General features: G+C 40.3%; 2 protein-coding genes across 9 annotated transcripts in view; one reads left to right on the top strand and one right to left on the bottom strand.

Annotated features, from left to right (window-relative positions):
• The window catches only part of rdgB (retinal degeneration B), a 485,210-nt gene extending 463,082 nt beyond the window's left edge, over positions 1-22,128 (bottom strand). For all 7 annotated transcript variants that reach the window (XM_071673888.1, XM_071673895.1, XM_071673896.1 and 4 more), the window contains exon 1: positions 21,990-22,128. The gene's annotated coding sequence lies outside the window, so the exon portion shown is untranslated. The remainder of the gene's footprint in view (positions 1-21,989) is intronic.
• The window catches only part of LOC139755517 (contactin-4), a 65,843-nt gene continuing 53,221 nt past the window's right edge, over positions 11,059-23,680 (top strand). The window contains exon 1 of one of the 2 annotated variants that reach the window (XM_071673903.1): positions 11,059-11,225. In XM_071673903.1, coding sequence (XP_071530004.1) covers positions 11,120-11,225 — 106 coding nt within the window. In that variant the 5' untranslated portion in view covers positions 11,059-11,119. Of the gene's footprint in view, positions 11,226-22,500; positions 22,700-23,680 lie in introns of those variants that run through there. The other variant, XM_071673904.1, reaches the window with a different exon arrangement.

The following is a 23,680-nucleotide window of genomic DNA, read 5'->3' as shown; positions in this document are numbered from 1 at the left end:
GGAACAGAGGGGGCCAGGTGAGGATATTCCAAAAAAGGCCCAGTCCTCTGTTCTTAACGCTACCTCGCTAACGCGGGAAATGGCAAATAGTTTAAAAGAAAAAGAAAAAAAAAAAAAAAAAAAATATATATATATATATATATATATATATATATATATATATATATATATATATATATATATATATAGGAAAATAAATATATCCATGAGTCTGGAAACTATACATCAGTATTAGTGTATCTTTCTGAGAACCTAATTAATAGACGGGAAGGATATTGTGACGACAAGTGTAGCGACCTCAAATGGTCCAAGCTTGTTGAGGTGAATGATGAGATTCCGGCCATATCCAAACCTGTTCCTGTTGCTACGTAGACTGACGTGCAAACTTACGCAACGGAAGCTGTCTACGACGTACACTTAAGCTGCATGAAGTTATGACATTTCCTTCTGAAGAACTAAATAGATTAAGAGCTTTTATGTTATATATATATATATATATATATATATATATATATATATATATATATATATATATATATATCTTTTTTTTCTTTCTTTTAAACTATTTGCCATTTCCCGCGTTAGCGAGGTAGCGTTAAGAACAGAGGACTGGGCCTTTTTTGGAATATCCTCACCTGGCCCCCTCTGTTCCTTCTTTTGGAAAATTAAAAAAAAAAAAAAAAAAAGCGAGAGGGGAGGATTTCCAGCCCCCCCGCTCCCTCCCCTTTTAGTCACCTTCTACGACACGCAGGGAATAAGTGGGAAGTATTCTTAATCCCCTATCCCCAGGGATATATATATATATATATATATATATATATATATATATATATATATATATATATATATATATATATATATACATTTTTTTTTTTTTTATACTTTGTCGTTGTCTCCCGCGTTTGCGAGGTAGCGCAAGGAAACAGACGAAAGAAATGGCCCAACCCCCCCCCATACACATGTATATACATACGTCCACACACGCAAATATACATATCTACACAGCTTTCCATGGTTTACCCCAGACGCTTCACATGCCTTGATTCAATCCACTGACAGCACGTCAACCCCGGTATACCACATCGCTCCAATTCACTCTATTCCTTGCCCTCCTTTCACCCTCCTGCATGTTCAGGCCCCGATCACACAAAATCTTTTTCACTCCATCTTTCCACCTCCAATTTGGTCTCCCTCTTCTCCTTGCTCCCTCCACCTCCGACACATATATCCTCTTGGTCAATCTTTCCTCACTCATCCTCTCCATGTGCCCAAACCACTTCAAAACACCCTCTTCTGCTCTCTCAACCACGCTCTTTTTATTTCCACACATCTCTCTTACCCTTACGTTACTCACTCGATCAAACCACCTCACACCACACATTGTCCTCAAACATCTCATTTCCAGCACATCCATCCTCCTGCGCACAACTCTATCCATAGCCCACGCCTCGCAACCATACAACATTGTTGGAACCACTATTCCTTCAAACATACCCATTTTTGCTTTCCGAGATAATGTTCTCGACTTCCACACATTCTTCAAGGCCCCCAGGATTTTCGCCCCCTCCCCCACCCTATGATCCACTTCCGCTTCCATGGTTCCATCAGCTGCCAGATCCACTCCCAGATATCTAAAACACTTCACTTCCTCCAGTTTTTCTCCATTCAAACTCACCTCCCAATTGACTTGACCCTCAACCCTACTGTACCTAATAACCCTGCTCTTATTCACATTTACTCTTAACTTTCTTCTTCCACACACTTTACCAAACTCAGTCACCAGCTTCTGCAGTTTCTCACATGAATCAGCCACCAGGGCTGTATCATCAGCGAACAACAACTGACTCACTTCCCAAGCTCTCTCATCCCCAACAGACTTCATACTTGCCCCTCTTTCCAAAACTCTTGCATTTACCTCCCTAACAACCCCATCCATAAACAAATTAAACAACCATGGAGACATCACACACCCCTGCCGCAAACCTACATTCACTGAGAACCAATCACTTTCCCCTCTTCCTACACGTACAAATGCCTTACATCCTCGATAAAAACTTTTCACTGCTTCTAACAACTTTCCTCCCACACCATATATTCTTAATACCTTCCACGGAGCATCTCTATCAACTCTATCATATGCCTTCTCCAGATCCATAAATGCTATATATATATATATATATATATATATATATATATATATATATATATATACATATATGTTTCCTTGCGCTACCTCGCTAACGCGGGAGACAGCGACAGAGCAAAATAAATAAATAAATATTCCTAAGAGTGCGCGGAGAAAACGAAACACCATAAGTCTCCAAGTGCACTTTCGTGTAATGATCACATTGTCAGAGGAGATACAAGAATGAGATACAAGACGTAGATGTAGCTTATATACAAAATAGAGGCGGGGCTAAGACGCCGCTGGTACACAAGTGTATCCGGATGGTGTTCGGGTCTGGCATCGTGCTAGTCATAAAATTTTATCATATTGTCAAAACAGGGGGACCGTTAACTGGGCAGACTGGTAAGGATCTTTGTGTTAGACTTAAGCAATATAATCATAGTATAAGAACAGGACAATAATCAAATGCATTGTTAAATCACGTTATAAACTATGACCACTGTACTGACTGGAGTAAAGTTAATTGTAATTCTTAATTGTAACCCCTTGACCGAGAGAAATATTACCAAATCTTCTCTTATTAAATAATTGTAACATGAATATTAGTGAAGATCTATACAAACTGGATGGCTTTGTGTAGGTAAAATCTGTAAAGGGTCCTGTCCACATAAAATTTTATGACAGGCACGATGCCAGACCCGTACACCACCATCCGGTATCGCTTGTTTACCAATGGCGTCTTAGCTACGTCTCTTCCTTGTATATCAACTGACTTCTTCGCCTTGTATCTCCCCTGACGATGTGATCATTATACGAAAGTGCACTTGGGAACTTATCGTGTTTCATTTTCCTCGTGGTTATCAGCAAATACTAATCTCGCGCACCACTACCTATTGCGTTATATATGACAGACGCAGGGATAAGCGATTTTCTGTTAGGATAAAATTAATTTCTAACGTTGTATCTTTCATCGATATGCTTTCATTGCATCCATACATTGCACTGTATTGTGATGAGAAGCTTAAACTTCTCTCAACAGCTTGTAAATCATACTCTTAACCATTCCCTGTCTCCTGTCAGGTAAATCCGGTTCATCTTTCGAAAACTCCTACGCAAAATTTACCGTTTATTTTCTTCGCTATGTTTTCTAGGGGCGCAGCTACTTTAACATTAATATCGATCATAATCACATGAACGGACTCCTTACAGTTGGTAAAACTATTTTACTTGAGATCATTACAATTTCATGTCCTGGTTTATTAGACTGGTATGTTTCTTTACTATAATCACAGGTGAACATGAAAAGATAAACAATACAAACTTGAAAAACCTAACCTGACATTCAGTTAATGCTGAGAACAGTGGCTTGTTACCTCCCCGATGGGGTGACTCGTGTTGCCTCCCTTAACACTGAGGGAGGTGACTCGTGTTGCCTCCCTTAACGCTGAGGGGGTGACTCGTGTTGCCTCCCTTAATGCTGAGGGGGTGACTCGTGTTGCCTCCCTTAACGCTGAGGGGGTGACTCGTGTTGCCTCCCTTAACGCTGAGGGGGTGACTCGTGTTGCCTCCCTTAACGCTGAGGGGGTGACTCGTGTTGCCTCGCACAATGATGAGTGTGAAGGTGAGACTCGTGTAGCTTCTCTTAATGCTGAGAGTGAAGGTAACACACTGTTGGCTCGCCTGCTGTTGAGTGGCGTTGAGTCTAGAGATGCCTCCTTTAATGCAGAGTGGAGGCGAGACTTGTCTTGCCTCCCTTAATTCTGAGAATGTAGGTAAGGCTCCCTTAATGCTGAGAGTGAAGGTAAGACGAGTTGCCTCCCTTAATGCTAAGTGAGGGTCACCGAGATTCATGTTGCTTCCCTTAATGCTGAGAGTGAAGGTGCAACTCGTAATGCTTCCCTTAATGCTGGAGACACTCACTACATTACTCGTCCGTCAAGTGCTACCAACATATGTTACTTCAGTGGGTCGGTATCCACACCATGATAACACTCATAATTTGACTGATACTGTCACGAATTTTCCAGCGCTTAAGTTATTTTTGGAGTCGACTCTTTCAATATTGTCAAGAAAATTCGAAACTAATGGAAATCCAAAATATCTAGAAATCAACGTTACAATATGCTTCACCTGTTTCAGTAAGACCTTTTCTCGGAGCTGCTTTGCACATCCTACTTAAGAAGCCCCTAAAGTACCTGGGAGTGCACCAGGAACTAACTAGGGACCTGATCATCACAAGACAACAAAGAAATCCATGTGTAAACCGATGGCAATACTAGAAAGGTATTAAATGAAAGCCTTAGAACACTGCTTCCACCCCACACAGCTTAGCCTCGCCGGAAGAAACCAATCCTGCACGGAGAAACCACACAAGGCGCCCCCACCCTAGCGATGAGCTCTCTTGTTAAACACCTTTACTCGTAACTTTAATATCATCACAGCATTTCTGAAGCACCGAGAGCCTTGCACATACGAAGACCCAGCGAGTGCAAGGGGCTTCCATGACCTAACGAGAAGCTGTTTCTGAAGCAACAGCTGAATCCTTCAGTGCGAATATAGGAAAAAAAAAAAACAGTCTACAATATTCAGACTTCTCCCGAAACAGGAAGGCCACCGGTGAGGTAAGGGGTTAGGAGACTCACCTGCGTGAGAATTTACGAGACAACCTCCAACACGAGGCCCCCACCGTGTCCAGTATCCTCTGGCAGTCAGGAGAACACACAGTGACCAACTTCCAACTCTGTATTTTGGTGTTGGCGTTCACTCTTATTTCCTCTCTCTCTCTCTCTCTCTCTCTCTCTCTCTCTCTCTCTCTCTCTCTCTCTCTCTCTCTCTCTCTCTCAGTAGCTCCTGCTTTGCAAGCATTTATTCATTTCCTCAGCGGAGGATTTTAACGGCAGAGAACGACAATTGGGAACAATGAATGATAAAACACATAAATATATTCTTGGAATGTATCTGGGGGAAAATACCTGTGCCAACAGATAATTTGAGACCATTAGAGTCTGAGGGATGACATCAATACTTGATCTTTCTTAAATAAAGTATAAAACCAGACGATCATAACCTATTTGGAGGGGAAAAAAAAGTGGTCATGCAGTGCTAGGATCTTACTGGAACACTCCGGTCATAACAAATATACTGGGAAGCAACCCTAGCTACAGACAAGAGATGGACGATCGGTTAGTGTTAAATGCTTAAAATTCTGGATGGAATCAGGGGCATACCCAAGAGGAGAAGACAGGAGGCTGTTTCCCCCTTACAATAAAATTAATGATCTTATATTCGTATAATTACTGTAACCCTTATAACTCCTCGAATGGACAACAAATCTATATCTATACATATTTAACTTTTTGAGTGATTTACACCAATCACGTATGATACAACCTTATCAATTTCACCACCTTCCCAAAACAATATCAAGGCTAGAATGAAATTTTCTCACCCTGGAAAAGCATTTTAATTTATTTCATCGATTTAAACTCTCCCCAATATTCCTATTACCCTTTACATACACACACACACACACACACATATATATATATATATATATATATATATATATATATATATATATATATATATATATATATATATATCCCTGGGGATAGGGGAGAAAGAATACCTCCCACGCTTTCCTCACGTGTCATAGAAGGCCACTAAAGGGGACGGGAGCGGGGGCTAGAAACCCTCCCCTCCTTGTATTTTAACTTTCTAAAAGGGGAAACAGAAGAAGGAGTCACGCGGGGAGTGCTCATCCTCCTCGAAGGCTCAGATTGCGGTGGCTAAATGTGTGTGAATGTAACCAAGATGAGAGGAAAGGAGAGATAGGTAGTATGTTTGAGGAAAGGAACCTAGATGTTTTGGCTCTGAGTGAAACGAAGCTCAAGGGTAAAGGGAAAAAGTGGTTTGGGAATGTCTTAGGAGTAAAGTCAGGGGTTAGTGAGAGAACAAGAGCAAGGGAAAAAGTAGCACTACTCCTGAAACAGGAGTGGTGGGAGTATGTGATAGACTGTAAGAAAGTAAACTCTAGATTGATATGGGTAAAACTGAAAGTGGATGAAGAGAGATGGGTGATTATTGGTGCATATGCACCTGGGCATGAGAAGAAAGATCATGAGAGGCAAGTGTTTTGGGAGCAGTTGAGTGACTGTGTTAGTAGTTTTGATGCACGAGACCGGGTTATAGTGATTGGTGATTCGAATGCAAAGTTGAATAATTTGTCCTCAAACATCTCATTTCCATCACATCCACCCTCCTCCGCACAACCCTATCTATAGCCCATGCCTCGCAACCATATAACATTGTTGGAACCACTATTCCTACAAACATACCCATTTTTGCTTTAAGAGATAATGTTCTCGACTTCCGCGCATTTTTCAGCGATCCCAGAACTTTCGCCCCCTCCCCCACCCTGTGACTCAGTCCCGCTTCCATGGTTCCATCTGCTGCCAAATCCACTCCCACATATCTAAAAACACTTCACTTCCTCCACTTTTTCTCCATTCAAACTTAAATCCCAATTGACTTGTCCCTCAACCCCACTGTACCTAATAACCTTGCTCTTATTCACATTTACTTTCAGCTTTCTTCTTTCACACACTTTACCAAACTCAGTCACCAGCTTCTGCAGTTTCTTACCAGAATAAGCCACCAGCGATGTATCATCAGCGAAAAACTGACTCACTTCCCAAGCCCTATCATCCACAACAGAATGCATACTTGTCCATCTCTCCAAAACTCTTGCATTCACCTCCCTAACAACCTCATCCATGAATTAAACAACCATGGAGACATCACGCACACCTGCCGCAAACCGACATACACTGAGAACCAATCATTTTCTTCTCCTACTCGTACACATGCCTTACATCCTCGAAAAAACTTTTCACTGCTTCTAGCAACTTTCCTCCCACACCATATATTCTTAATACATTCAACAGAGCATCTCTATCAACATATATATATATTCTTAATATCTTCCACAGAGCATCTCTATCAACTTTATCATATGCCTTCTCCAGATCCATAAAAGCTACATACAAATCCATTTGTTTTTCTAAGTATTTCTCAAATACATTCTTCAAAGCAAACACGTGATCCACACATCCTCTACCACTTCTGAAACCACACTGCTCTTCCCCAATCTGATGCTCTGTACATGCTTTCACCCTCTCAATCAATACCCTCCAATATAATTTCCCAGGAATACTCAACAAACTTATACCTCTGTAATTTGAACACTCACCTTTATCCCCTTTGCCTTTGTACAATGGCACTATGCATGCATTCCGCCAATCCTCAGGCACTTCACCATGAGCCATACATACATTAAATATCCTTACCAACCAGTCAACAACACAGTCACCACCTTTTTTAATACATTCCACTGCAATACCATCCAAACCCGCCGCCTTGCAAGCTTTCATCTTCCGCAAAGCTTTCACAACCTCTTCTGTTTACCAAATCATTTTCCCTAATCCTATCACTTCGCACACTACCTCGACAAAAACACCCTATATCTGCCACTCATCATCTATCACATTCAACAAACCTTCAAAATACTCACTCCATCTCCTTCTCACATCACCGCTACTTGCTATTACCTCCCCATTAGCCCCATTCACCGATGTTTCCTTTTGTTCTCTTTGTCTTACGCACTTTATTTACCTCTTTCCAAAACTTCTTTTTATCCTCCCTAAAATTTAATGATACTCTCTCACCCCAACTCCCATTTCCCTCTTTTTCTCCTGCACCTTTCTTTTGACCTCCAGCCTCTTTTTTTTTTCATACATCTCCCAGTCATTTGCACTATTCCCATGCAAAAATCGTCCAAATGCCTCTCTCTTCTCTTTCACTAATAATCTTACTTCTTCATCCCACCACTCACTACCCTTTCTAATCTGCCCACCTCCCACGCTTCTCATGCCACAACCATCTTTTGCGCAAGCCATCACTGTTTCTCTAAATACATCCCATTCCTCCCCCACGTCCTTTGCTCTCACCTTTTTCCATTCTGCACTCAGTTTCCCCTGGTGTATCCTCACACAAGTCTCCTCCCCAAGCTCACTTACTCTCTTCATCCCAACATTCTCACTTTTTTTCTGAAAACCTCTACACATCTTCACCTTCGCCTCTACAAGATAATGATCAGACATCCTTCCAGTTGCACCTCTCAGCACATTAACATCCAAAAGTCTCTTTTTCGCGCTGCCTATCAATTAATACGTAATCCAATAACGCTCTCTGGCCATCTCTCCTACTTACATACGTATACTTATGTATATATCTCTCTTTTTAAACCAAGTATTCCCAATTACCAGTCCTTTTTCAGCACACAAATCTACAAGCTCTTCACCATTTCCATTTACAACATTGAACACCCCATGTACACCAATTATTCCCTCAACTGCCACATTACTTACTTTTGCATTCAAATCGCCCATCACTATAACCCGGTCTCGTGCATCCAAACTACTAACACACTCACTCAGCTGCTCCCAAAACACTTGCCTCTCATGATCTTTCTTCTCATGCCCAGGTGCATATGCACCAATAATCACCCATCTCTCTCCATCCACTTTCAGTTTTACCCATATCAGTCTAGAGTTTACTTTCTTACACTCTATCACATACTCCCACAGCTACTGTTTCAGTAGTGCTACTTCTCCCTTGCTCTTGTCCTCTCACCAACCCCTGACTTTACACCCAAAACATTCCCAAACCACTCTTCCCCTTTACCCTTGAGCTTCGTTTCACTGAAGAGCCAAAACATCCAGGTTCCTTTCCTCAAACATACTACCTATCTCTCCTTTTTCTCATCTTGGTTACATCCACACACATTTAGACATCCCACTCTGAGCCTTCGAGGAGGATGAGCACTTCCGCGTGACTCCTATATATATATATATATATATATATATATATATATATATATATATATATATATATATAACTTGAATATTGCAATCAGGCTTTTTGTTATCAAATACGATACAAACATTATCATTCAAAGCTGGTCGCCCATCTCATAAAATTACTTTCTCTACAACTGTATCCCATTTTATGAAAAAAAATCCTATTAAAGTCCAAATAACTCGAGAAGCGTAAAGTTCTCTAAGTTACAAAGCGTTGTTTCATACCAATATTATGTTGAGCTTTTCATAATTGTCTTTACGAGCTCATAATTTGCCTGCATCCCTCTCTACACCCATGACGAAATTCTGGAGACGTGACTGGGTTGGAATACATTGCTCGGGTATGGAATTTTGCCCTCTGAATACACAACGCTTTCACAAGGTACCGTAACATCCATCATACAGGCAGAGGCGGAGCACCGCCTCAGGCGCCACTAATGAAGGCCACTGCCCTGGAAGGCCGTCCTGTGGCGCTGGTCATGGGTGACTCCCTTACGGAGGGAGATGGTGCGCCGACGGCACGGAGACACAAAGTTAGAACAGAAAAATGTGTGTGTGTGTGTGTGTGTGTGTGTGTGTGCGCACCCGCGCGTGTGTATTTAGTTCCCGGAGAGACGCCATGTAAGCTTTCCTCAAATCAGTTCCCGCTCGTCATCTTTTAGTCCGTCAACTTTCCACACTTCAAGGCTTTCCTCTGACACTATTGAGCCAAGCTGAAACAAAAGTGACAGAGACGCATCGTAAAATGTTTTTTTCAAAATTATGTCCGGTGATCCTGACCACCATCCAAAATGTCAGCTGATACCTAAAAATGGAAATATCAAACAGCCACAATTCTATTTTACGGCTCAAAAGAAACAACTTTCAACTGTATCTAATGAATTATGTGATCTTAAACTTATGGTTTTGTCAATTTCTTGACTATGCAAATGAGGTATACTTTCTTAAAATTCAATATGATCTTTGATGAAAAAAAAAATGCCTCGATGGTTCACGGGTTGTTGTCCCTCCTTTTCGAAAACGAGTCTACCGGCCCAATCAAGCCATCCAATTTGGCTGCTGGTACTATACGGAGAAATCAAATACCCAAATTTCCTTATTACGGCATAACTGACTCAAATTTGACCTAGTGCAACATTATTTGTGTACGATTTATTACTGGTTTTGCTGTGAATTACAGGCTAGTTTTCACTGAATTTCTCTCAACACCAATTGGTTATACTGTAAAAAATCATCCAATATTTTAGCAACTTCAGAGCCACGTGAGGCTTTGGTTGTCGTCAACCATCTATTCATATGAGGCGGAGCTTCACACTAGCTGGGACCGATCTCTTACACTTGAATTCTTGATACAGGCTTTTGAACCTTGGCAGTGGCACCAACATTCACTTTCTATCTCTATCTGTTATAGGCTTTTGAACCTTGGCAGTCACCAACATTCACTTTCTATCTCTATCTGTTATAGGCTTTTGAACCTTGGCAGTGTCACCAACATTCACTTTCTATCTGTTATAAGCTTTTGAACCTCGGCAGTGTCACCAACATTCACTTTCTATCTGTTATAGGCTTTTGAACCTTAGCAGTGTTACCAACATTCACTTAATCTGCAATAGGCTTTTGAACCTTAGCAGTGTTACCAACATTCACTTTATCTGCAACAGGCTTTTGAACCTTGGCAGTGTCACCAACATTCACTTTCTCTAAGTTTAGACTGTCATTCGTGCTCAAGATTCTGTTGATAAAGAAACATTTCTTAACATCCACCCAGAGGTACAAGTATTTTGTTTACCTCGCAGTCATACCCTCTTACTCTGGATTCTCCCGACTTCGAAAACTATGTTATCATCGTCATGACCCTCAAGTGATTCTAAAGAGGTCAGACCGAAGGCTGGACGCCTACGTAAGTCATCCTACCACCATCCTGACGCCATTCTTATTACATCCCTCTACACCCCATTCAATAAGACTATGTACATTCTTTGGTGTGGAAACAAACTATTCTATAAATAGGTGATATTGGGTGAATGTCTAACCAGTGGAGCAAAAGTACATTAATATACATGATGGTTTGATGATCAAAATTTCCCGGGTACGGGGGAGGGGGGAAGATTGCCAGTGTTTTGAATTTGGTTCCGAGGATCACTGTGGACATTATTGTCTCTACCGCTGCATATCAGGTATCTGATGTCATATCTGTTTCTTCACTGTTCTTCCGGTCACGGTCTAATTTGGGGAGATCACTTTATACACTTCATTTAGTTCTTGCATCCTAGGTCGAGGCACTTGTGACCATAACATAGGTATGACATATATATCAAAACCAAATCCCCCTAAAATCAGTACTATTACCACTAATTTTAAAAGACTGGATTTTAATGGGCTGCGTGATGCATCAAAGTCTCACCCTTGTTGGTTCATGCCCAGAGCAATTACTGGCCAGTTTTCAGCGTCCCTTCATGCACCATCAAGTCACAGTCATTCCCATGCATGACAGAAACAATAAAACCAACAAACCTTAATGGTACTCTCAAGATATTGCAAGAGATATACGGCACAGAAATAAACTCTATAAGCTTAAGAAATCAGACAACGACCCTAATATTGCAATGCAATATAAGACAATTAGAAGACAAGAGCAAGTCGTTTTCAAAAATGCCCAGAGAGAATATGAAGTGAGTATTGCAAGCGATAGCAATAGAGACCCTAAAAGATTTTATAGATATACCAATAACAAGAAACATATGAGGAGTGGAAGAGGACCCTTGGTAAATGAGGATGGAGATCCTACTGTGGACGATAAAAGCATAGCAATAACCCTGAAAAAGTTTTCCAGTTGTTTGTAAGTTAGAAAGTAACGACATGAATTTTGAGTGATAAACAGCACTCACACAATACAAGAATTTACCATCACATTTAGGGAAGTACTAACACATAAGTTGAAGACAACTAAAAGCCCAGGTCCTGATCATTTCCATCCACGAGTCCTGATCGTTTCCTTCCACAAGTGATTAAAGACATCAAACACTAAACTGCCAGACCATTAAACCAAATTTTCAATAAACTGTTCCAGGATGAAACAGTCCCACAAGACTAAAGACTGGCAGATGTCACTCCTATGGACAAAATGGGAAGCTACGAACTGCATGGTAATTTCTGTCCTATTAGTTTCACATCAGTCATATGTAAACTTCTGGAGTAGATTGTTAAATGAAATCATAGCCCATGTGGAACAACAGAGCCTGTTCAACAATACACAAGTATACATGGTTTTAAAAGATGCAGATCATGCCTTACAAACCATCTTGAATCTTATATATCATTCAATAACTACAAGACAAAAGCAAGAGATAGAATATTTCTGGACTACCAGAGAGCATTTGCCAAAGTCCCCCACGTTAAATTGGTGCACAAGGTCAGGGCCTTGTGGATTGCTGGTTGCAAAGAAGCCTGGTTATGTGATATGAAGCAGAGAGTCATGATGAATGGAGAAACATCACCCTGGTCACCCATTACTAATGGAGTCCCTCTGGGATCAGTACTTGGGCCTATACTTTTCATCATTTATATCAGTGATATTAACGTAGGGCTAATTAAATGTGTCATAATTTGCAAATGACAAAAAGATCGGTAATGCCATATTAAATGAAGAAGATAGCTGAAGATTAAAAGTTTTAGATAAAATTACTGAATGGTCTAGTAAATGGCAAATGCCATTTAATGCAAATAAATATCAGCAGTTACAAGTAGGAAATCTAAACAAAAATTATGATATAAACTGGTGGGCCACAAGATAGACACCCCTAGTGTAAGAAATCAAAGGTCACTGTCTCCAATAACTTTAAATTCTCCCAGCATTGCAATGAAGCTACCAAGAAAGCAAATAGGATTTTAGAATTTATAAACAGAAACTTTATGTACAAAAGCAAGGATGTGATATTGCCATTATACCTAAGGCTAGTTTGACCACACCTCAAATATGCAGTGCAGTTCTGGGCCCCCAACATAAGTATAGATATTCTTAAATTGGAAGCAGTGTAGCGAAGAGCAATTAAATTGATTCCCTCCTTGCGTAACAAACCATATCTGGAGAGATGGAGATAATTAAGCATTCTCCTTAAGCCAGAGGTGCCTCCGAGGGCAAATTAATAGAATACTTCAAAATACTTAAAAGACTCAACAATGTTGCTACTGAACATTACTGTAGTGCCAGCATTACCGATGAGGAGAAATGGATGAAAACTTGGAGGTCACCAAATTAATCTGGACTGTACAAAATATTTTTTTATCAACGACATTATTCATATATGGAATAAGCTCCTAGAAAATGTTGTTCAGAGCAACACCCTTAATATCTTCAAATTTAGGCTTGATCATCACTTGTCACTCTCTGTTACTGAATAATTCGTTTAATCAGTCATCATAACACAATGGTCAATCATGCTAGCTTCTCAACCACTTCTCTCTCCCTAGTCACCTTGCAGTATCATACTAACATTGATTAACCCATGTCAACTGCTTTGAGAGAGTAATCATGAATTACTGTATCATTCCTCAACATCAGGAACAATATAGGCATGGTAAGTTGAGAGGCTGGAGCTCAAGTTTATGATTTGCATAATCTTTATAACAACTGAAGGGATGTATGTCGTTGATCATGAAATGCATGACATATTCATGTTAATTCTACCTTATGACTCTCCACTAAAATATTTCTTCAGGATCATTAATCCAGCAAGGTAATTTTTCTACCGGTACTACTGCTGGCATGCGCTGGAGGGAGTGGAGGGTGAGGAGAGAACCTTTGCTTTGCTTACATTTTCTTCTGCTCACAAGGAGGCCTTTCTTTTTTCTTTATTATTTCCCCCTTGGCATTAAGGCCAGACCACCTCACTTGGGTTTTGGTATCAGTTCAGAGTTACATGCCTTGACCACACAGACCCAGTTTGTTCTATGAGCTAAAAATCACTGTGTTCCAAGGACACAATACCTGGTACTAGTGATGCAATTCCCATGGCTGTATGGATTACAGTGGTGTATTGGTTAGTAGGGACCCACATGGGTTTGTATCCTCGGTGTGAGAGTCAAACTGCACCCAACCCAGTAGGTCATCCTCCCCTTGGGGCTGCTCAAAATATGGGGAACTGGCACATATATATGGACACACACACACACACACACACATATATATATGGAAAGGTCTGTGGAGCCTGGATGTGGATAGGGAGCTGTGGTGTCAAGTGCATTACTCATGACAGCTACAGACTGTGTCAAAAATTGTGGCATTTTCTATCTGTTTTCCTGGTGCTACCTCGCTGAAACAGGGGGTAGTGATGCTGTTTCCTGTGGGGCGGGGTAGCACAAGGAATGGATGAAGGCAAGCAAGTATGATATGTACATGTGTATATATTTGTATGAAAACAGTAAATATATGCATTATACATGACAGCTACAGACTGAGTGTGAATGAATGTGGCCTTTGTTGTCTTTTCCTAGTGCTACCTCATGCACATGCAGGGGGAGGGGGTTGACATTTCATGTGTGGCGGGGTGGCAACGGGAATGAATAAGGGCAGACTATGAATTATGTAAATGTGTATATATGTATATATGCGTGTGTGGACATGTATGTATATATATGTGTATGTGGGTGGGTTGGGCCATTCTTTCGTCTGTTTCCTTGCGCTACATCGCAAGGAGTGGATTTGGCAGTGTATGGAACCATGGAAGCAGAAGTGCATCATAGGGTGGGGGAAGGGGGCGAAAGTTCTAGGAGAATTGAAAAAAATGTGTGGAAGTCGAGAATGTTATCTTGGAAAGCAAAAATGGGTATGTTTGAAGGAATACTGGTTCCAACAATATTATATGGTTGTGAGGCATGGGCTATAGATAGAGTTGTGCGGAGGAGGGTGGATGTGCTGTAAATAAGATGTTTGAGGACAATATATGGTGTGAGGTGGTGTGATAGAGTAAATAATGAAAGGGTAAGAGAGATGTGTGATAATAAGTGTCTGGTTGAGAGAGCAGAAGAGGGTGTTTTAAAATGGTTTGGTCACATGGAGAGAATAAGTGAGGAAAGATTGACAAAGAGGATATATGTGTCAGAGGTGGAGGGAACGAGAAGTGGGAGACCAAATTGGAGGTGGAAAGACGGAGTGAAAAAGATTTTGAGCGATCAAGGCCTGAACATGCAGGAGGGTGAAAGTCGCGCAAGGAATAGAGTGAATTGGAACGATGTGGAAGACCGAGGTCGACGTGCTGTCAATGGATTGAATCAGGGCATGTGAAGCATCTGGGGTAAACCATGGAAAGTTCTGTGGGGCCTGGATGTGGAAAGGGAGCTGTGGTTTCGGGCATTATTACATGACAGCTAGAGACTGAGTGTGAACGAATGGGGCCTTTGTTGTCTTTTCCTAGCGCTACCTCGCACACATGAGGGGGATGTTATTCCATGTGTGGCGAGGTGGCGATGGGAATAAATAAAGGCAGCCCACGCCTCGCAACCATACAACATTGTTGGAACCACTATGTTTGAAGGAATAGTGGTTCCAACAATGTTGTATGGTTGCGAGGCGTGGGCTATGGATAGAGTTGTGTGCAGGAGGATGGATGTGCTGGAAATGAGATGTTTGAGGACAATGTGTGGTGTGAGGTGGTTTGATCGAGTAAGTAACGTAAGGGTGAGAGAGATGTGTGGAAATAAAAAGAGCGTGGTTGAGAGAGCAGAGGAGGGTGTTTTGAAGTGGTTTGGGCACATGGAGAGAATGAGTGAGGAAAGATTGACCAAGAGGATATATGTGTCGGAGGTGGAGGGAACGAGGAGAAGAGGGAGACCAAATTGGAGGTGGAAAGATGGAGTGAAAAGGATTTTGTGTGATCGGGGCCTGAACATGCAGGAGGGTGAAAGGAGGGCAAGGAATAGAGTGAATTGGAGCGATGTGGTATACAGGGGTTGACGTGCTGTCAGTGGATTGAATCAGGGCATGTGAAGCGTCCAGGGTAAACCATGGAAAGCTGTGTGGGTATGTATATTTGCGTGTGTGGACGTATGTATGTACATGTGTATGGGGGGGGTTGGGCCATTTCTTTCGTCTGTTTCCTTGCGCTACCTCGCAAACGCGGGAGACAGCGACGAGGTATAAAAAAAAAAAAAAAAAGTATGAATTATGTACATGTGTATATATGTATATGTCTTTGTGTGTATATATCTGTACATTGAGATGTACAGGTATGTATATTTGCGTGTGTGGACGTGTATGTATATACATGTGTATGGGGGTGGGTTGGGCCATTTCTTTCGTCTGTTTCCTTGCGCTACCTCACAAACGCGGGAGACAGCGACAAAGCAAAATAAATAAATAAATATAAATACTAACTATATAATCTTATTTATTTATTATACCTAACCACCATCTCCCATGTTAGCACGGTAGTACAAGGGAACAGACGAAGAATGGCCCAACCCACCCACATACACATGTATATACATAAACGCCTACCACGTACATATACACAGGCATATACATATATACACATGTAAATGTCTATACTTGCTGCCTTCATCCATTCCGATCGCCATCCCACCAGAGAAGAAACAGCATCCCCCGGCAAGGCAGTGCCAGGAACAGACAAAAAAGGCCACATACACTCACACTCAGTCTCTAGCTGTCTCATGTAATGCACTGAAACCACAGCTCCCTTTCCACATCCAGGCCCCACAAAACTTTCCATTATTTATCCCAGATGCTTCACATGCCCTGGTTCAATCCAACGAAAGCTCGTCCACCCTGGTATACCACATCATTCCAATTCACTGTATTCCTTGCATGCCTCTCACCCTCCTGTATGTTCAGGCCCTGATCGCTCAAAATCCTTTTCACTCCATCCTTCTCCCTTCAGTTTGGTCTCCCGCTTCTTCTTCCCTCCACCTCTGAAACATACATCCTCTTTGACAATCTTTCCTCACTCATTCTCTCCATGTTTCCAAACCATTTCAACACACCCTCTTCTGCTCTCTCAACCACACTCTTATTACCACACATCTCTCTTACCCTTTCATTACTTACTCGATTAAACCACCTCACACCATATATTGTCCTCAAACATTTCATTTCCAACACATCTATCCTCCTCCATAAAATCCTATCTATAGCCCATGCCTTACAACCATATTACATTGTTGGAACTACTATTACCTCAAACATACCTATTTCTGCTCTTCGAGTTAATGCTCTCTCCTTCCACACAGTCTTCATGGCTCCCAGAACCATTGCCCCCTCCCCCACCCTGTGACTCACTTCCGCTTCCATGGTTCCATCCGCTGCTAAGTCCACTCCCAGATATCTAAAACACTTCGCTTTCTCCAGTTTTTCTCCACTGAAACTTACATCCTAATTAACTTGTCCCTCAACCCTACTGAACCTAATAACCTTGCTCTTATTCACATTTGCTCTCAACTTTCTCCTTTCACACACTTTTCCAAGTTCTGTCACCAATTTCTGCAGTTTCTCACTCGAATCAGCCACCAGAGCTGTATCATCAGCGAACAACAACTGACTCATTTCCCAGGCCCTCACATCCACAAGACTGCATACTCACCCCTCTCTCCAAAACTCTTGCATTCACCTCCCTAACAACCCCATCCATAAACAGATTAAACAGCCATGGGGGCATCATACACCCTTGCCGCAAATCAAGTCACTGGGAACCAATCACTCTCCTCTCTTCCTACTTGTACACATGCCTTGCATCCTTGGTAAAAACTTTCCACTGCTTCTAGCAACTTACCTCCCAAACCATATACTCCTAATACCTTCCACAAAGCATCTCTATCAACCCTATCATATGCCTTCTCTAGATCCATAAATGCTACACACAAATCCATTTGTTCTAAGTATTTCTCACATACATTCTTCAAAGCAAACACCTAATCCACACAACCTCTTCCACTTCTGAAACCACACTGCTCTTCCCTAATCTGATGCTCTGTACATACCTTTACCCTCTGAGTCAATACCCTCCCATATAATTTCCCAGGAATACTCAAAAGACATATGCCTCTGTAGTTTCAACACTCACTTTTATCCCCTTTGCCTTTGTACAACGGCACTATGCATGCATTCCGCCAATCCTCTTTCACGACCTCTTCTCCCTGACCCTCTCATTTCTCACACCACCCCAACCAGAACACCCTATATCTGCTACTCTATCATCAAACGCACTCAACAAACCTTCAAAATACTCACTCCATCTCCTTGCTTCATCACTACTTGTTACTACCTTCCCACTTGCCCCCTTCACCGATGTTCCCACTTGTTCTCATGTCTTATACACGTTATTTACCTCCTTCCAAAACATCTTTATATCCTTTCTAAAATTTAATGATACTCTCTCACCCTAACTCTCATTTACCCTCATCTTCACCTCTTGCACCTTTCTCTTGACCTCCTGCCACTTTCTTTTGCATTACTACCCTACAATTATCATCCAAATGCCTCTCTTCTCTTTCACTAACAACCTGTTGATTATCATAACATGATAGCATACAACATATGTACATATCATGCCAATGGGGAAATGCATCATATTCCTGGCAGGTTTGCAGCCTGAACCTTTATTCATTTGATAATCTCACTACACATATAATTAACAAGGAACTAAACATATATATATATATATATATATATATATATATATATATATATATATATATATATATATTTTTGCTTTTTCGCTGTCTCCCGCGTTTGCGAGGTAGCGCAAGGAAACAGACGAAAGAAATGGCCCAACCCACCCCATACACATGCCTTGATTCAATCCACTGACAGCACGTCAACCCCGGTATACCACATCGCTCCAATTTACTCTATTCTTTGCCCTCCTTTCACCCTCCTGCATGTTCAGGCCCAGATCACACAAAATCTTTTTCACTCCATCTTTCCACCTCCAATTTGGTCTCCCTCTTCTCCTCGTTCCCTCCACCTCCGACACATATATCCTCTTGGTCAATCTTTCCTCACTCATTCTCTCCATGTGACCAAACCATTTCAAAACACCCTCTTCTGCTCTCTCAACCACGCTCTTTTTATTTCCACACATCTCTCTTACCCTTACGTTACTTATATATATATATATACGTTATATATATATATATATATATATATATATATATATATATATAATTTTTTTTCAGCAAAATGCTCTTTCTAATGGTAATGATAATTTTTCTTAAAAGTAATGAAAATCACTTCTATACAGGCACACTAAATATCAAGTCACTGCAGTCACTGGGTTAAAGATTAGTGCAACAAGAGCTTCAGCTTTCTTTGTAATATATTACTCTACATCCTCTATCTATGACTTCATGCTTTTTCTCATAGCTCTTGAATGTGTAATAAGTTATATAATGTGGCTCCCTGTCCTATCAGCTAATTTGTCTGCATAATCACCTGAACTTTCACATATACTGTACATGAAGGCTTTCCTTTAGTCTTAACTGTTTCTAGTGCTTCCTTATACTAAACCAAGAACAGGTACAGGCACAGTACAGTATAGAAGAAGTGTAGTAATACAAGGACAAATCTCTTTTGACTTGAAACAGCAGTTTTGAAATATTCAAGGCCTTCAAAATGCAGTCAATAAGAAGACCTTTTAAAGTTTATCAAGGATCTGCTAGAGCCCTGCTTGCAAACTGGCATCACAGCCTGCACTGACATGGCAAAGGAATAAAACTACAAGAAAAAACTGTAATCACAGAAACTGTATGCTCTGGAGCACAGACAGGATGGGTATATGAAAGATCCTGGAAGTGGTACCAAACCTCCATTCTGAAATATTTTCCTATTGGCATGGCAAGTATGGAAGACTGTAAAACATACTCAAAAAGATAAAAGGTGCAATTAGCACAAAGAGGAAATGCCATAAACATTTGGGAACCAATACTAATCAACAAATTGCTTGCACACATAAGGAACACTATGAGATGCAGAGAGATATTCAAGACCCTTGGATAAGTATTTACAAAGTGTGTCAGACAAGTCAGGTCTGGTTATATGGGACATGGCTTCCAACAACTTGGATGACCAAAGACCCAACTCAGCAGCCTGGTCCAAGCCTGAGCTGTGGGAGTAGATCTCCAAAGACTATCCAATCATCCAAAGACCCAAATCAGCAGCCTGGTCCAAGCCTAAGCTGTGGGAGTAGATCTCTAAAGACCATCCAAAATAAACACTCCAGGGCGATATGACTTAGGCAGCATTTTAGCCTTTCATCATCAGATATTGTGAGCGTTATTGGAAGTTTCTTTTTCGCAGAATCATGTTGCAACATAGTTCCACACAAAGTGAGCAGGGTTATAAAAGACAAATACTGTTGGGTAGAAAAGAAAAAAACTAAAGAATGGCATCCCTAAACACCAATATACAGCATAAGCTGATATACAAGTGATTGCAGTAGAGTCAGCAAAATGAACCTGTTATAACGGAGGAGACCCAGTTGAATGAAAAAGTTTAGAGTAACACTTTTTTTATTTTTCTTTATTAATTCTCATGATTTTGTTTTGAGATTATTTTGATGCAACACCATTATTTTCAGTTCACTGAAACTTACAAGGGGTTGCAACATTCAATTCAATACCAGATATAATTAACACAGTTCAAGGGAGTTCAATAGTTGCTTTTCTGATCCTTAAAACAAATGGGGTATAACTGATACATTGTCTATTGCAACGCCTGGTGAGTGCTGCTAAACTATCCAAAATCATGTCATGAAACGTATTAGGCAAGATCATCCTCTATATAACCAATATACAAAGACTGGTTGAGAGAGCAGAAATGGTTTGAACATAAGGACAGAATAAGTGACGAAAAATTGATGATGACATTTGTGTCATAAGTAGAGGAGACAAGGGGGAAACCACACCGAAGATGGAAGGATTGAGTAAAAAGTGATAAAGCCTGATCATCCAGGATGGCGAGTGGCATGCATTAGAAAGTGAAATGGAATAATGTGGTATACAGGAAGCGATGTCAATGACAGCTACAGAATATATGCAAGCCAATGCGATCTTTCTTTGAACCCGACGATACCTCGCTAACGTAGAAAATCGCAATGATATATATACTTCCCACGTATTCCCTGCGTGTCGTAGAAGGCGACTAAAAGGGAAGGGAGCGGGGGGCTGGAAATCCTCCCCTCTCGTTTTTTTTTCTTTTTTTTTTTTTTTTTTTTAATTTTCCAAAAGAAGGAACAGAGAAGAGGTCCAGGTGAGGATATTCCCTCAAAGGCCCAGTCCTCTGTTCTTAACGCTACCTCGCTATCGCGGGAAATAGCGAATAGTATGAAAAGAAAAAAAAAAAAAAAAAAAAAAAAAAAAAAAATATATATATATATATATATATATATATATATATATATATATATATATATATAGTCTGATATTTAACGTTTCATCCACATATGTCAACCAGTCCGCATGTCACTTCTTTGCGCCATCTAGTCGGCATAATTGCACTTTACCTGATGTCCGATAGTCGGGAGCGATGAGTAAAAGGTTATTAAGCTGACTAGTCGACATAACGTTTCATCCACTGAAGTAAACCAGTTGGCTGGATCTGGATTCATTCATATCTGGCAGATTACTCATACCATGTACATGTGTACATATACCAGCAAGGAAAGCACATTATGTATATAAAAAATCATTCCTGATGTGAAACTAATGATATATGGGGTATGCAGACGACTATTTGTTAAAATGACCACTGATTATTAGAACATGCAGTGGATAATTTGCCGACACATTACCTGAATGACTCCCAGATATGAAACCGAAAGCTTTTCAGAACCTGTCAGATTCCCACTGAGGCCAGATTCCAAAATCGCGCGTAAAAGATATGTTTTCTGTCTACTCTAAGTTAAATAAAAATATGATAATCTAATACTTACTGAGACTGTAGAATGCACGAGAGTCTGTCTTCTTTGGTGAAACAGGAAATACCATTAAAACAAACGATATATACTTTTTGTCGTCTGCTCTGTTTACCTGTAATGACAGATCTTAAACATTTTGGCATTCTTGCTCTCAACTCTATTGCCTTCATTCTGCTGGGTACATATACTTACGTGAGTATAATATTTAAAACCATAAAAAATAAATAAACAATACATTTTTTACCAAAAATATATACAAATACATTATGTGGCAGAAGGATTCACTTCTCGAACTCGCTAGCCCAGAATAATCCCACCAAAATTTCTCTAATTAGAGAATGTGTTAAACAGTTATACATTCTATATAAGGAAATTCAAATAATTTAACTCTACTTAAAATCATATGTTTATCATATATTTATTACTTATGAAAGTAAGCAGACAACGAAAAATAGTAATATCAATTGTTAAAAGAACGATAGGAAAATGTTATTCAGGATAGAGTATAGCGACGAACGGAGGAATGTATAAGGTGTGTGACTGGAGTCCCTTGTGCAGACAACAAGATCAATCATCTATAGTGAGGGTTGTTTGTCCTGCCAGCTGACCAACCAGTGACCCAGCCCATAACAAAAACAAGAGTGAAAACTTGACTGGAAACATCGCAGTCAGACATGAAGAAATGATCTTAAGGAGATTTTTTATTTTTCTCCATTTGATTTCGGGTTTGTGTGATGATTACTTATGTTTTAAAGTATTCTCGCTCCAGAAGCAAGAAGCCAGTAGCTACTCAGCTCCACCCTATTCGGTGTTTTGCTAATAATATGCATAAATCGGCTTTGTAATGCTTAACTTGAATGTTATATGTCTTGTATGGTGTCTTTAACCTTTGCTAATAGTTTTCCTGTATCAGTAAAAGATTGTGCAATAACTTTAATGTCATGTAAGGTACAGTTTGATCAAGAATTTTGAAGTGCATTTAGTTACATACAGGCATTAGTAATTTGTAGGGTCACACAGACGACTGTGTACTATTGTCCATCACACCGTCAGGAATTGAGGGGGGTAGCTTTAAAATGCTACACTTATTTTGAAGGACTATACGTTAGTATGGCACTATTATATTGTAAAAAATTAGTGATACATGTCCAGAAAAGCTTTGGATGATGAAGACCAATGGTAGTATAGTGTTCAGAGAATAGAGTGAAAGTTACAGAGCATAATTTGAGGTATTCTATAATGCAACACTAGGGTAATATTGAAGGCTTTCAGTATCAGGAAAAATATAAGGTTGATTAATGAAATTATAGGGGAAACATTACTGAAACCTACAAATACTCACCAAACGTTTAACAGCCAAGATTTACCAAGTTTTCACTATTATTATTAGAATATTTTTCTCCAAACTGTTTGCTTTTTAGCACTCCCCTTGGGTAGCGCAAGATAGCTAAAGATTAATATTAAACCTGTGCTGGCTCATTTGGTGCCCCCTAATCTGATTAACATTTCACTATTGGCCTTAAAATTATTCTCCATTTTTGTTGAAAGAAACATGGACAGTTTATTCCATTTCTTAGCAATTCTACTGGAGAAGTATTTCCTACACTGAATATTAGTCCTTGTGGATTCTATGTCCATACCATCTTGTCCCAATTAGGAACTATAAAAAAAAAATCTTTTTGGTTAAGTCCTTCTGATTTATATAA

Source organism: Panulirus ornatus, chromosome 19 (assembly GCF_036320965.1).
Source record: "Panulirus ornatus isolate Po-2019 chromosome 19, ASM3632096v1, whole genome shotgun sequence".
Taxonomy (NCBI): Eukaryota; Metazoa; Arthropoda; class Malacostraca; order Decapoda; family Palinuridae; genus Panulirus; species Panulirus ornatus.
Note: the sequence above shows the minus strand (reverse complement) of the source record. Positions and strands in the feature narration are given on the sequence as shown.